At 36.1% G+C, this 17,002-nt stretch overlaps 1 protein-coding gene across 1 annotated transcript in view; it reads left to right on the top strand.

Moving 5' to 3' along the window:
- Positions 1-17,002, top strand: part of LOC144450378 (uncharacterized) — a 200,999-nt gene that overhangs the window by 123,346 nt on the left and 60,651 nt on the right. The window contains exon 5 of the mRNA XM_078140979.1: positions 10,005-10,103. Coding sequence (XP_077997105.1) covers positions 10,005-10,103 — 99 coding nt within the window. The remainder of the gene's footprint in view (positions 1-10,004; positions 10,104-17,002) is intronic.

Below are 17,002 nucleotides of genomic sequence, written 5' to 3'. Positions count from 1 at the left end.
GAATACAGATAAGAAACAGGGACACGAATATATACCATAATTCCAACAAAGTCATGCCATTGTAGAAATGACCCAAATTCTCTACTGCCAATTTCAAAAACAGGGAGAGACCGCTTCCAATCCCCTCCCCGGCCAAAGAAACTGTCCAATAATTTTATATGGTTTGCATTAATTATTCAGCCATACACGTACGTTATGTAAATTTGGACGTTAATGGAAATTAAGGGAGTTTACACAACAGATCAAGCAGAAGTGGGGAACTTCCATGGAGGTTAATGAATGCATCATTTTTGCTAAGTTCTCCACAGTTCTTAGTGTGTGCTCGGTTCGGATTTAAATGTGTGTGATGTGTACTTGCTAATTCCCAAAAGTCCAAGGGGATCTTGTGTACAAGTGGAGCTATGAGAGTGATTCTTGTATACTTACATGAGCTGCCAGCTATGTGCGAAGGTCAGAGGTAACAGTAGCAAAGGTAACTAAGGTAGGAGTGGGTACAGTGCCCAGGGTGAATGGTCAAAGTGTGCTGTAGTATATATCTTTACATTCAAGATGAAATGTGCCCATCAACCTGTGTTTCATGTGTTTTCGCAAGCATAATTATCCAAGACTTTTTCGACAGTAAAAAAAGTTTCAAATCCAATTACAATATTTCATGTACAAATCATTGAACAGTTAATTTTGCTTTAAATAGTAGTTATTAAATATTACTAGTAAACAGATGCCTGTCATTATGAAATATATTAGAAGTATAACCCATTGATTAATTATTAAAGAAATAAAGTAATCTTAAGTTATTTTGGTGATAGGCAGATGTATATATTTTATTTGAAAAATATATACTAACAAGAAACTGAACTGAACATCTTTACCAAATATCAAAATAATCTTTCCAGTGGTTTTTGACTTTAAGCCACACATAGATAGTAAGACAGAGTAATGGACAAGACACTTTATCAGGTCTATAGCTTGAATGAACTTACAGTTTCAATACAGATTACAGAATTAATACCGTTCATCTGTACTAATAACTCTGTTTTCAAGCAATCTCAAACAGATGTTAATCTTGGAGCAATTCAGAAGTGTGTGTGATGTACCATAGTTCAGTTCAGTTGGTACGTCCAGCCATTGTGGTTTGACTCAGGAAGTCCAATTACTGAAACTTCAATTTAAAACAACAAAAGAACATAAAAATAAGACTGTACAGAGTACAAGACAGTAATCCACGAGATTACACACAATGACATAATGTTAATAAGTAACATTGGATATCAGCCTATTCCTGGTTATGTGCAGGTCAAAGCAATACTGTCTACAAACACGCTCCAGTTTTTAGCTCTGCTGTCAGCGAAAGATGAAAGCGTATCTTTAGGTATAGTGGGTATAGAGTATAGAGGTATATGTGAATCATAGATGTCCGTCAACTTTTTATATTTTCATCATCTTCTCCGAAAGTAACAGCCAGAATACTTCGATATTTAGTGTGCATGTTTCCTAGGGGGAGGCTATTCAGATTTGTTCATGCCAAGTTGATCTGTGCCATTTTCAATTTCTTATGATTTTTTTCCAAAAATTATATTTTCATCATCTCCTCCAATACTACTTGTCAGATTGCTTTGATATCTGGTGTGTTGATGCGCAGGGGGTAGCTTACTCAGATTTGTTAATTTCAAGTCAGCACATCATCTTTTCTATTTTTTTAATTTTTTTTTTGTAATTTGAAAAAAATGAATATATTAATGAGTATTATGACCGACGCCATATTGGAAATCAGACCATGAGACTTTAGGTAAACTGCCACTTTTCAAAAGACACTATTGACGTCACACAAGCAATGTAATATGTGCTATAGTCACAATTCTACGCATTGTGCGCCCAAATGACAAGCGTTTGTTCGAAACAGGGTTGTAAACTTCAAATCCAAATTCTGCACCCCTTCTACATAATCAGCCAGTCCACAACATCCTCATTTGCATACATCTATCCTTCAGTTTGAAACCATTACACTTTGAATGGCTGCTCACAGGCCTTATTTTTGGGTATTTTCAACTCGCCGTAACTTTCACTAGAGTCCACCATTTTAGATACTGTAAATGCCTAAACCTCAACTGACATCTCTTCTTTCCTACCAGGAAAACAAATTTTGAAATTACATTTAGGAATACCGATTTTCCGATGAATTTGAGACGCATACTTGAGGCCTTGAAACTTCGACCCGGTTTTTCGCTCATATAGTTTCCTTAATACGGACCGGAAAGTTTCACAAATTTCGCAAAAAGGTGTATTTTTATGTGTTTAAATAACTATGGCAAGTAACTATGACTGATTTGACCAGAAGCTGAAGCTGACCTCGTTTGACCGGGCGATTTTCCACAGCAAGTAGCACCACAGGACGTTCTTGGTTCTCACTAAAATCACACTTCAGACCCACTATAAAAGTGTGATGTTTTCAGATAACATGTAACTTGTGATTAATTCTATATTGTCGTGCAATTTGGAGTGACAGTGAACCAGAATAAAGACAACTCGGCTAAGGAAGGCATGCGATTGCAGTTATGCAAGAGCAGTCTCACTGCCGACTGTGAATCGACCAAACTTTGTTTATTGGCCGACAGTTTACATGTAAAGTTATACGACATGAACGTGTCTTGCCATTTCCAAAATGCAAATATTTGGCAAGTAAAAATAATCAAAATAATTACAACTTTAATTCGGCTTCAGACTTTGCATTATATTTTTCGTATCTTTCCCCGTTTTACATGTAAAGCCGAAAAGGTTCTCTCTGGTCATGTCAGTGGTTAGCCCTGCTTACATACGACAGGTGGTGCACGAGTCTATATTGCTGACTTGACTCTAAACAAATAGTAGGGACAATTGTCAGAATCGAGTCCCAGATTACTCCGTATGCAAGCACGACTAGTCAGTGATCATACCGGGACTGCTTTGAGTACAAGCGAGGTGAGGCATGTTGAGGTATTTTGTTGAGAATTATAAATATTGCGAAATATCAAGTATAAGGTTTAAATACAATGGAATGATGAAAAAAAAATTGGCAGAGTCTGCTGACAGGCGCCGGTCACAAGAAACTCCGTAAATTAAAATATCAGACGATGTTATATCTACTACAACTAGTACAAGTTGAATGTTGTTGACTTGGTAAATTTGTTAGAAAATTGAAATTCGAATTGCCTCAAAATTATTTTAGATCCCTAGTTTATTTCATTCATCATTAAAATTTCCAGGGTTAGACACTGGAATTATTTATAGCCAACCTCAAAATCCTCTCTTTTTTTTTCTTGTGTGCATTTCCCAGTCATTTTTTTTCTGAGATTTTGTGCAATTTTTCATAACAGTAGATTTTCGTTATAAAATGGCAGGTGACTATGGTATAAAAGTACAATACATTACCAACTGTCTGTGTAAAATGTGTTTTATAGTGAGACATCATATGAAACCACTAACCACTTTATTACATCGTTAAAACAAAACTGCATAGTGAAGAGCTGAAGAACTGAACCACTTCTACATGTTACCAAAATAAAAAATAAAATAAGAAAAACAAACAGCGGAGCTATTCTGACCGATAGGTCGCTTGTTAAAGATCTGTTTCAGGTAGTTATTTATTTATTTCCCCAAGTTTAGTAAAGTCTAGAACAATTTGTGTCATATTTGTTGTTGATGTTCCTTTGTGGATGTGGATTGGTAAATGTTTATGTAGTATTTCTTCAGCCTTGGATAGAAAGTTAACTCTTGTAGTATGGAAATTTTCACATTTGCTTATGAAGTGATCACGTGTTTCCAGTTCTTTTTTGCAGAGTGCAAATGTAGGGTTTGTTGTATTATCTACTAGTAGAGAGGTATCATCTGCAACTGTAGGGCAGACACAGTTAATGGTACCAATATGACAGCCTATTCCCTGGTTATAAATGGTTCATTGATGTATACTTTATAGAGATGTGCAGATAAAATGCCCCCATGTCAAACTCCTTGTTGTACTTGAAAACTGCTTGAGATATTTATTATTACTCCATTTAACACTGGAAGTAGCATTATTGTATCGTTGTATGACATTCTTGACAAATGGTTGAGAGAAATCGGACAAATAGAGTTTACAAAAGAGGGACGTATGCCACACCACATCAAAGGCTTTTTGGACATCAAGGATATTAATAAAAGTGGGCGTTTATTGTCTTTAGCATTGTTTATAACTTCAGAAACGATAAGAGCTGCATTAGCCGTTGACACGTTCTTTGTAAATCCAAATTGTAGTTTGTTTTGTTGTTTACAGAAAGACCCTTCAATCCTGGTGACCAGTGCTTTCTCAATGATTTTTTCCAATAATGTGTAGACAGGTAATATCATGATAGTTTGCAGCTATGGTCTGTTGTTTCCCATTTATGGAGATCAACATAACAATTCCTTCTTTTAAAGCTCGAGAAATGTGGTTGTAGTATGGCATTGATCAGTGTTAAAAGGTGTTTGATGATGATAACTTGACCTATCTTCAAATGTTCTGCAGTCATACCATGAATATTAGATGCTTTGTTACAATCCAATTAGTCAATGTAAGTTGTTAACTCGTTTTCTATTATATATAGGACATCTTCTGGTTTTAAACTCCATAAGATTTCATGTGCACACATGTCTTCATTTACAAGTTTTTAGTACTCACTGTTGTAGTGTGGTTGGTCATCTGGTGTTGCTAATTTGTCAAAATGGGTGTTTTCTTCTAAATATCTTGTTGTCAACATTGAGTTTGTTTATGTTGGTATTCTTAAATGTTCTTTGAGATCTAATTAATTTATAGAATTTTTTCTTGTCTTCACTGTGTGTTACCAGTAGCTTATTTACTCTATTATGCATATCTTTTGATGGCAAGTGTTATCCTGTTCACTTTACGAAGATGTTACGAGTTTGACATCTTTGAATAACTCTTGGGTTTGTATGATCAGTTGGTCTACCACTGTACCAGCTTTGATCCAATTTGATGCTGCTTGTCTTTTTTCTTTCATATCTGTGGCAATTTTGGTGTTCCATACTTTGATACTTTTCATTTTACTCTTTTTCTTATGTGAACAATTGTTGTGACAGGTTTCATTAGCGGCTGTTGTTGTAACATTTATAAGGGTATAAGTATAGTTATCAATGACATGGTTGGTTTCAAGTTCTGCTATAAATCTGGGTAGATACAGTCTAAGTTTGTCAAAGTAGATATCATTGTTGATTTTTCCCAGATAACTTTAGGTGGAAGGTCACTTTTTGTTGGCTCCTTAGGGGAAATGGCACAGTTACTGTTCATTTGTGGGTAAGGATGTAAACTTGTTGTAGCTTTAACAGGAACATGGTCAGATAAGTTATCGGCACTTTCATCATAGATATGAATATGTTGTAGACATCTAGGGCCATTACTGGATTGTTCAAGAATATAGTCTATTGGTGATGTGTCATTCATATTGTCATGTTGAAATGTATCTTTAATTGGATAGTTACTGTGTAATAAGAGTAGATGACCCCTACAAAAGGCTTGGAATTTCCTATCACGAGTAGTAGAAGGATTGCGGTGTAATGAATCATTGATATCTCCAGCATTAACAATTCTGAAATGGTATGAAAACGTATCGATTATTTCAGCTAATTCGTCAAGTACATAATAAAACTTGAATTCTCCAAATAATTGAATTTCTTGATGGCATGTACACTTTGAATTTCTTGATGGCATGTACACTTTAATTAAACAAATTGGTGTTTTACTGTTGATAGTAATCATGCAGATGTTAGTGGATCTATCAGGATGGGTTGTGATTATACTGTCTAACTGCCCATTCCATATTATTGCAACACCACCAAAGCCTCTTGGCCTCTGAGTTGGAGGAATGGTGGTCTTCAAATTTACTAAAAACTGTGTGAGTTGGAAATAGTACATTTATAACTGGTTTCTTGAATTCATATAGCCAATGTTTTTGTAGGCATAATATATGTACTTCATGTAAAATTCTCGCAGTATAGTTGGCATTAGCTTTGATGTTCTTGATGTTAAAGGATGCTATTTTAATCTGTTGAATGTTGGTATTTCATGTTTGCTTGTTACGTAAAGGGCTGGTAGAATGATTTTGTTGGAGTTCCTTCATCGTCTTCTTTGTGTTTTTCGATGACGCGTGACTACGCAATCATTGATTGTTACCTCTTGTTGAAATCTGTGTTGTTGTTGTTTGTTCACGTTGCTCCTCTACAGCTCTGTTGAGTGTCTGGCATAGTACTAAGAACAGGTTTGCATACACAAGATATCGGATGGTTCTGTGTTCTTACATCGTTGCTCTCTGGAGATGTTGTATTCGTTTGGGATGGTCCATTTATATGTACTGTCTGTTGTGTTTTGGTATTTATGTTGGTTCTGATGCAAGAGGCAGCTGGTGAAACATCTTTCTGTTTGTTATATTGTGTCAGTATTACATTAGGGACTTGTAGAAGTTTTTGTTCCACTACTTGATGCATACAAACTAGATTTGATTTTGTTCAGAAACTACATCTGAAGTGTTGTCATTTCTATGTAACTGACTAATAATTGTAGTTGTTGTTGGTTCTTTGAAGATTTATTGAAGTAACATTATCATATTCAGCAGATGTAGTTTTATGTCTATGCTGTTGGTTAGGTTGACCGTAACCTTTGTGACAACGTCGTTGGTTGCCATCATGATGACCATGGAAATTTTATCCAGATCTTTCTCTAAAGTAGATATGCAAAGTTGCTGTATCTTTTTTTCAATACTGGAGAGTCTGAGTAATATTGAAGTGTTATCATTACATGAACGTCTAGCCGAATTCTCTGGTTGTTGTACTGTTGACAAGTACTATATGGTGAAATGTGTTGTTGATGATGAGGATGATACTGTTGTGCTTCATTGTACTGAGTTTGTTGAATATCATTCTGGTTGCATTTGCTACTTTGTAAATGTGGTTATTTCCAGTTTAAGTAAACGATTTTAGTTCTCCAGTTCTTGGATTTTCTGTTCCAGTTTTAAAATATAGTCTCCTGTGTAATTAGTCTGTTGGCTCTTATCTTTTATCCCAAAGTCTTTTTGTGAGAGTTTCTTTTCAAATTCTTTAATCTTCTTGTCCTTTTGTTGAATTTTTTTTCAAAGTCTATGATATCGGTGTTAGTTGCAGTAGATACAAGCTGTTCCTTTTTGGCAGGGGTGGTCATTGTCAAACAAGATTGATTCTTCAAAAGTATTGTATTCCATTGGTATTCATCGACTTTGCAGCATGTTTGACAGTCATATGTCATGTCTTCATTTATTACATTTGGAGAGTTTAGGGGGAGATTCTCGTACTGGAGATGCAACCAAGAAGAGCATTTAGAACATTGGATTGATGGTGGATTACCATTGATGTTTTTACATACTGCACATATTATAACATGTATGCTTGTACTATCACTTCCATCATGAGTTGAGCTGTATGATGTATCATGCGGAGGGTTAGATACAGGTGACTGGAGGTGATAATGTAAATTTTGAGCATCCGATGTCTTTGTTTTATCATTGTTTTGTGTAGTTGTTGATCCATTATTATGCTGTATATCACATCCTTTATGAAATTGTTGAAGTTGTTGATTTTGTTGATCTTGTTGATTTTCATTGGTAATCATGATTGTATCTGCTGGATGAGGGGTTGTGATATGTGTATTTTTGGTACTACCTGGTGAGTTACTCTTGGACATCCTTTTCTTTTGGAATTTGGTATATTGTTCACTGATTTCTGATGCAAGATAGCTTGTGCATTTTATTGATTTGTTTTAAATCAGGAAAGTTATATTATATCAGTTGTAAGATATAATGGAGATCATTAACTAGGAACTGGTCTATTTTGCTTCCGTTTATCATAATTTTGATGTTGTGTGATATAGGTTGATTCTCAAGAGCTGTTTGCCACATGGAGATGCTTTAATTGACAGAGAACGTTCACATTCAAGACCATTATTATATATCTTTGAATGCATTGTAGTATGTTTATCTTTATATTAGTCAACAAAACAGTTATTTATGAGCTCACATGCAGCAGCAGATAAAGTTAGTACAACACCACCTCCAATTATTTTAGTTTCACAATGTAATACTCTTGAAGCTGCTTCATTTTTCTTGGTAATGGTTTTTCTGGTATTCATTGAATACTTGGTGTTAGTTCTGTTACCGTCAAGATATTTTGATTTTGAAGGAGTGTAAATTTGTGGAGGTTTCTTTGTTCTCATTGGTCGGGACATTGCAAGAGACATGATTGGACTGGTATAAGTAGTAGTTCAGGGTTAGTGCAGATACTCGTGGAATTGTAGTGATATAGGACCATGTACATTGAATATGATAGGAACTTATTTACTGTATCAATTGAACATTTGAATTACATAGGAAACATCAAAGTTAAAAATAGGACGGGTTGAGTGAAAATGTCGTAGTATTAAAAGTAAACAGCCTAAAAACAGGAAAAACAATAGCAAGAAGCTTCCAACTTAGGACAGTTACATCACTCACATGACACGACACATTGAGAACTCTAACAGATTAAGAGTAGCAAGCAGCTTTTCTGGTTACTGGAATGCAACTTGACAAAATGGCAGTGGCTATGACATTGGGCTACTACTGAATAACTTATCACCGTACTAAATGACATATGTTAAATTACGGCACTTGACAGGTTTACTTTAGGTTCCTTCGGTAGACTTCAACTGCCGTGCCACAGGTATTCTAATCAGGAAGTTAGAATACCAGTTTAATTGGCAGGAGTTGCTTCAAAGGTGTACTGGATAGCTTTATGTTTCAGGAGCACAGAGAAAACATGTCCGTCCACTGTTGCATCAGGTGCACGCCCAATGATGGAAATAATCCACAGTTACAAAGCATAGAATATACCCATCATCTGACCTGATTCTTTTGCACCAACCTTTGATGCAACATATATGTTAGTCTTGATTACCCAGACTCTTGCCATTGAGGGATCCACCACTGCTGGGGATGGAGCCCTCTATGGCAAGAGTCTGGGTAACAGAGACTATTATCTGCTTTGTATAATTTTATCTATATTTAGACGTTCGGGTTTCTGTCGTTAGTTTGTCTGTATGTGCTGATAGTTCCAGGGGGCCTAGAGGGCCCACTTGGAACTGTTGATTTACCTGGGGCACAGTAGGTTTCTTTCTTCATTGACTAATCTCGGGTTTCCCTACCAAGTCATACGCAGTATGAGACATTACCCACAATACATTGTTGGCTCGCCTTACAAAATCCTGTTTACCAAGAGCACAGAGAAATACACATGTTGAACTTATGATTTATGTGTATTTTATGCATATTTCATTTGGGTACAGCTTGTTTTGAGGTAATGAAAGTCAATAGACAATTGGAAGGATCCTATTTCATTGATTGAATTTTTTTATTCTACCACATTCAATGCAAGCACTGAGTACTTCCAGAAAACATTGCACTTAGTTTCAGCCATGTGGCCTTGTTTTGAAGTTGTCAAGTTCACAATCAGAAATATGAAGTCAGAACTGATTATAGCAATCTAGGCATATCATCAACATTCACATAGGCAGAGATCCCTGGAAACCAAGTATTTGTATTAGTATTTGTTGTGTTCTCTTTGTGTTGTTTTTTAAAATGCTACTCATGCCAAATGAATTTCTAGAGGGTAAAGGTGATTTTGTATAATCTTATCTAGTGAGAACTAAGATGTTGAGTCAGCAAATGTCAACAAACAAGTGGTTGCGTGTGTGCATTCTTCATTTTGTCAACAGCAGGATCCAGCTCACGGTGGTCGGCGGCTGTGGGACCCGACAGTCACTCACAATTACTGACCCTACTCATTAATCAATCTATATAATAATAATAATGAGACTTAGGAAACATTTCAAGAAAATATTTGTATATTTACACAAAGATATTACAATCATAATTATTGATATAATACATTGCAATATTATAACAAGAGGATTAGTAAATTGTATCCTTTAATTATAGGGAGAACGGACAAGTCTACATTGGGGTGCTTTCAAGGGGTATTTGGATATCTGTAAATTGTTGCTGGAAGCTGGGGCCCAAGTAAATGAAGTTGATGGCGTAAGTTGATTTTAGATGAACTAATATGTTATTTATCTACTTTGTGACATATACACCCATCCCAATGAGACATCAGAGAATATTTGACTGTAATTTGTCAAGTTGATAAGGTAAGTACTTGCATATTTTCATAAAAAACAGCTACCCTTACAAAAAGGTTTTATAGTGCTTTTGTAGACTATTATAGAAATTCTAAAATATTTTTAATTAGTTTGATTTTTACATGTTTTACACAAATTCGTCGATAGAAGTTTTATAGACATTTGCATACAATTCTCTAAAAAGTTAATCATCTGCCATAGTGCTAAATCTGATAGATATTTTGTTAAAGTAGTTTTAATCTTGACAGTCTTACAACTATTTTGTCGCAATTTCAAGCATATATCATAAACATCTTCTGCCTTTACAATAAAAATGCTATAAACATGAAAAGAATATTAAATATATTTAATTGTGTTTGGCTAAATAACCTACAAGCCTGCCAGGATTCGATACTCAATTGTTCATCACTGAATTAGTCAATATGGAGTAAATCTGTGAGGTACCATGTGAATTGGAAAATGTGAGCGTGTTTCTTGACAAAACTTCGTCAAAAGCTCTCTAAATCAGGCACGCTATTTTATTTTCAATATGATCATCAAGTTACTATGACATCCATGTTTCATCCTGGGTGTTATCATAGACCCTATAGCATGGCTTTGGGGTCAAGTGCTACTCAGTCAAAATCAATTTCCCTCGGCTATTAAAAATGTATTTGCTCTCGCATGCACAATAAAGTTTTACGTTTGGCACCACTGTATATTGAAACATGGATTGAAAAAAGACTACGTAGGGAAAATACAACAAATCGAGATTGGCGGACCTGGGGGAAGAGGACTGTGTATAAAATGGTACTTCTCTGAGACCTCCAAACCCAAACTCATACTGTTACCTGTATCTCATATTTCATACCAACTGTATCGCACAAAATAGATGCTATGGATTACTATTGTCCCTGCTCTTCTGAGGAACCACTGTTAATCCCTACAAAGTCACTTGAAAACACAGTATTTTTGCACAACTAAACAATAAGATGTTACCAAGCTTTAGACATGGTAACATATCCATATTTCTGTCTTTCTCTCTGTAAATAAATTTTAATATCTGAAACTAGTGGGACCAATTTGATGTTTGGTGGGGATGTAGTCTGTAAAAATTGGACGTGAATTGATAAAATTTATTTTTTTAAATGGATGTGAATTGATAAAATTTATAAAGATATATAATAATAACAATTTAAATAAATAAAAAATGAAACAAAATTTTCCAACAATAACAACTAATATGTTATTTGACATGCTAACAAATACACACATATCGAATTTGGTAAAAAAAATTCCCAAAAGTAACAAAACAGGAATAATTTTTCTAAAATGGATAAATGTCGACCGCAAAAAAACAGGACTGTAAATCTTGCCACTGGGGGCGCAATGTTTTTCAAAAAACAGGCTGTACTTGCAAATGCAATTTGTGTCTGAACTTTCAGGATAGATTTATGATATAGGGTAGTTGCATTGGTCAGTACAAAATGCAAGGCCAGTGGTCACCATATAAAGGTATTATAGGACAGTTTCAGGTATATATGTAAATATATTTATTAATATTAAAAAATACAACTTTTAAGGAAAGGAAATAGCATCGTTACACTGGGAACCTTGTACATCCTAGCAGGATGTGCACATCATATTGCTAGGATATGACCACATCCTAGTGCTAGGAAGAAGAGCACAGCTATGTACCACCTATGTGCCTCACAATCCCTTTAAAGGGTAAATTTTTCCACAGCCCTGATACATGGTTGTGAAAAATATGCTTGTTGGATGTATGTGGAATACCTTCCCTGTGCCAAGACTGTTTTGCACATCCGAGTACCATAGCTGTGTATACTGCATACCTAGCACACAGTTGTGCACATACATGTAACAGCTATGGTGGAATAATACCCTGTGGCAACCATTTTGTTCATATCTCTAGCATTGCTCACATAGCTGGTACATGGCTGTGGGAAATACCTATGTTACAGCTATACTAACATAGCTGGTACATGGCTGTGGGAAAAACCTCTTGTACATGGATGTTGTAAAAACATAAATTAATTACGCTGCATTGCTATTTTTTCACATCCGTGTTACATTAATGTTGCCATACCAGTGGCATACATATGTCTAATCTAGGTACAGTATATGTTACACCTAGTGTGTTGGCTATAGCTGTTAGAGAGATATTGTACACATAGCTGGTACAGCCCCCGTGGCTCCACTGAGATGGTACAGCTTTGTGCACAATGCTGTCCTAGGTATATGAATGTTAATAACAGGGGTGTGCAAGGTTCCCTGTGTATGTTGTTAGGTAATTTAAAGTATAGCTGCACAATAAATTTAGTTTAAAAAATTGCACAAATAACAAAATGGCATGAGACAAAATCATTTTGGCTTGGCCTCTCTGACTTTGCCTGTTCTTAAAAATGTGCTATGTTAAGATAGTATGATATGATATGATATGATAACAGATTTATATAGCGCCTGGTATCCATTTAAAATGTTCACTGGCGCTTTACAAAGTGTCACTTAAATATGCTCTCTCAAAAAAGTAGGTCTTTAGCCTAGATTTGAAAATTTCAGTACTTGATGCTGATCGAATATGACTTGGAAGATCATTCCACAAGGTAGCAGCGGCATATGAGAAAGAACGATCACCATAGAATCTGAGTCTTGTTCGTGGAGTTTTAAGAGAAACTTTGTCACTTGAGCGGAGAGATCTGGTTGGTTTATTAAGTTCGATGAGTGTAGTGAGGTAGTCAGGTGCGGTGCCGTTCAAAGCTTTGTAGGTAAGAAGTAAAATCTTGAATTTGATTCTATATATTACAGGGAGCCAGTGGAATTTCATCAGAATCGGAGAAATGTGTTCATGTTTCTTCACTTGTGCAATTAGCCGCGCAGCAGAGTTTTGAGCTCTCTGTAATAGATTAATGCTGGATGACGGTAGTCCAAATAATAGGGCATTAGCGTAATCAAGCTTTGAGGAAAGAGTAGCGTTGACAAGTTTTAAACAGGTCTGCTGGGAAAGGTATTTACGAATGAATCCAATGCGGCGAATATCGAAATAAATGCACTTACAGAGTCGGATGATGTGTTGTTTAAATTCATGGGTGCTGTCGAACCAAAACCCAATATTGCGAGCATAATCCACTGGATGTATGGTACTGTCCCCAACGCTTAATGACTGAATGTGATTTTGGGAACGACTGACTCGAGATCTTATGTGCAGGATTTCTGTCTTGTCATCATTTAATTTTAACTTGTTGGTATTCATCCACTTCTTGATATCCAACAGGCAGTCCTCGATCTTGGACGTAGCGATGGCTGTCTCTCTTCTTGTAAATGCCAGGTAGAGTTCATTATCATCTGCATATTGATGAAAATTTAACTGATGATGTCGAATAAGTTGTCCAAGGGGTGCTATATAGAGAGTGAACAGTAGAGGCCCAAGTACAGAACCTTGGGGTACACCGAATCGGAGTGGACATGGAGATGATTGATGACCTTCGATGACAACTGATTGGAATCTGCCAGATAGATATGAAGAAAACCAGTGTAGAACGGTGCCTTGAATTCCAAGTTCAGTCAAACGTGTGATGAGAATATTATGATCAATGGTGTCGAAAGCGGCAGATAAGTCCAATAAGACCAAGATGACATCATTTCCAGAATCCAGTGATAAAGTGATATCATTGTGAACTTTGACAAGTGCTGTTTCAGTACTGTGGAATTTCTTGTATGCAGATTGGAGTGGTTCTAAGAGAGAATTGGCGTTGAGAAAGTTGGTAACCTGTTTTGCAACTACCTTTTCAATGACTTTAGAGAGAAAAGGTAGATTTGAAACCGGTCTATAGTTTTTCAGCACTTCATGGTCCAGAGATGGTTTCTTGAGAAGAGGTGTAACAACTGCAAATTTGAGTAACTCTGGGACAGTCCCGGTTTGTAGCGAAGAATTAACTATATTTGTGATTTCTGGTAGTAGTGAGTCGATGGCACTTTTGAGAAGGATGGTTGGTATAGGATCGAGACTGCATGATTTTGATGGTGATGACATGATAATTTCCTTTAATTTTTCCGTTGTCGTGGGTTCAAAGGTTGACAGTGTCACAGGTGACATTGCCGCAACTTGAGGCACAGTTGAATTAGTTGACAATCCACAGGAATCTAGGTTTGTGCGAATATGAGTTATTTTTTCAATGAAGAAATGGCTGAACCTTTCGGCGAGAGCAGTTGGAGTCGAAGATGTGGGAAGCCGAGGTTTTTCCTTTGTCAGACTTGATATGATCTTGAAAAGGGCTTTCTGATTGTGACTGTTATATTCAATGAGCTCAGTATAATAAGCACGTTTTGCTTGACGGATTAGTGAATTCACTTTCTTGCACTGATCACGGAATAACTGTTTGTTGATTTCTAGATTTTCTTTTCGCCATTTTTTTTCTAGCGAACGGCGTTGCTTTTTTGCACATAGTATATCAGTGTTGTACCACTTGGAGTCAGGACGTTGTGTGAAGAGTCGCTTCTTTACAGGCGCGTGTTTGTTCAAAAGGTTGATTAAGTTGGAATTGTATAGAGAAACAGCTGTGTGTACATCATCTGTAGTAGAATGGCACAGATTTGATGAAGCAAGATCAGCTTTGAACTTGTCAATTTCAATGTCTTTAATGTGACGAAATGTTTTCTCGGTTTGAAGAAACGGTGGTTTTGGCAGCAAAAGCTTTATGTGTACTGGAAAATGGTCCGAGAGATACAGTTTATCAATCAACGTGGAGTGGATAATGGAGGCAACGTTTGTGAAAACTAAATCTAACATGTGTCCACGGATATGGGTTGATTCACGTACAAGTTGTTTTAAGTCAAACGACTCCATCAGGTCCATAAAGTTCCGTGTTTTAGTCTCAGTGACTTTCTCCCAGTGGAAATTGAAATCTCCCAATACTAGTAAGTTGCCAGAGAAAGATGAAGTTGTTTCCAATAATGATCCGAATTCAGTCATAAAATTAGCCACCGTTAGTTTGTTCTTAGTATTTGGGGGCGGTCGGTAAACAATCACAATTTTGGTATTTATAGCTTTACTGCAGAGTTTGACTTCAACAGCTTCAAATGAGTTAAAATTAGAAAGAGGTTTCCAGTTACTGACTGTGATAGTTGACTTGTGTATTAAAGCAATTCCACCACCTGTTGATTTGATACGAGGGTAATGTCTGAAAGAATAACCGGTTGGTGTTAATTCACAAATGACTGCTTCATCACCAGTTTCTTTCAACCATGACTCGGTAATAGCAAGAATGTCAATTTTGTTTTCCAAGATATAATCAGAAATCTCACTTGCTTTATTACGTGCAGACTGAGCATTCCAGCTACAAACTTTAAGAGTGTTATTCCGATTAATGGTCCTCTGATGCATAAGTGGAACTTTGATAAGTGCATTGTAGTTGAACTTTGATGACTTTAACTTTCTTGAGCCAGCCCTTACTCCTCGGTGAGTGAAGGGCTTGGACTGAATTCCTGAGGCTTTGATTGAGTGCCAAACTTCTGAGATGAGATACATGTTGTGTTTTATGTCTTTGCTATTATTATTTGTTTGTTTACTTCATACTTTCAATGTGTTAAAATGACTTATTTATTGCCAAATATACACCAACACATATATCTATGGCCTGAATATATATATACACCTGTTTTGACCCTTCCCAAATTGTTGTAATTTGTCTTTTTAGCACAACTGAACTGGGCATGGCATGGCAAAGTGTCTGTCTTTCTGTCTGTCTGTCTGTCTGTCTCTGTGTGTGTGTGTGTGTGTGTGTGTGTGCGTGCATGTGTAAACAACTTAAAGTCAAAAGACGCTGGACCAATTGCCATGATATTTGGTGGTCATGTTACTTCTAGTTGAAAAATTGTACAAATGAAAATGATTCCATCAGAGATGTGGGTTTTGGGTCAAAAAATATCATTTTTGGTCAAAAAACTTCAACTCCAATACTACTGGGCAGATTGGCATGACATTTGGTGAGAACGTTCTTAAAGGTGAGTAAATTAAGATTTGTTCATGAGATGATGATTCCTCAGAAATATGCAAATTAGGGCTAAAAATGTGTCTTTTTGGTCAAAAACCTATAATTCCAAAACTACTCAGCAGATTGGGCTGAAATTTAACAGGGATGCATCTATGGGTGTATAGGTGACGAAATATTAACCATATAATGATCTCATCAGCAATATGCAGATTAGGTGTAAAAATGTGAATTTTGGTCAAAAATTTATATCTCAAAAAGTACTTGGTCAATGAGACTGAAACTTGGTGAGATATTTCTAGAAGTGTTATTCTGCAGGTTTTCTTCAAACTATTTTGACACAATTGGGCCTAGCAACAACCAAATGGCACTATATTTTGGTCAAATAACAACATCATCTGGTAGGCAAGTGAGTAAACATTCAAAACATTATGCAAATAACCGTAGCAACCATGACCACGCCCATAACAACAACCAAACGGTAGTGTAGTTCACACATATATCAATAGGGATTAATAGACAAATGAATAAACATTCAACAAATGTATGTAAAGTTGCCTATGAACAAGACCACGCCCATAGCAACAGGAAAATAATCATGTATATTGCAATTATAACAGGAATTGAAAGACAAATGAATAAACATTCAAAAAATGTTTGCAAATGTTCCTAGCAACAAGACCATGCCCAAAGCAAAAGACAAATGATCACATATGTATTGCGAATATAACAACAGAGATTAATAGACAATTGAATAAACATTCAAAAAAGTATGCAAATGTGCCTAGCAAGAAAACCACGCCCATAGCAA

The sequence above is a fragment of the Glandiceps talaboti genome, chromosome 19, assembly GCF_964340395.1.
Source record: "Glandiceps talaboti chromosome 19, keGlaTala1.1, whole genome shotgun sequence".
Taxonomy (NCBI): domain Eukaryota; kingdom Metazoa; phylum Hemichordata; class Enteropneusta; family Spengelidae; genus Glandiceps; species Glandiceps talaboti.
The sequence above is the reverse complement of the archived record's forward strand: the minus strand, read 5'-3'. Positions and strand labels throughout refer to the sequence as shown.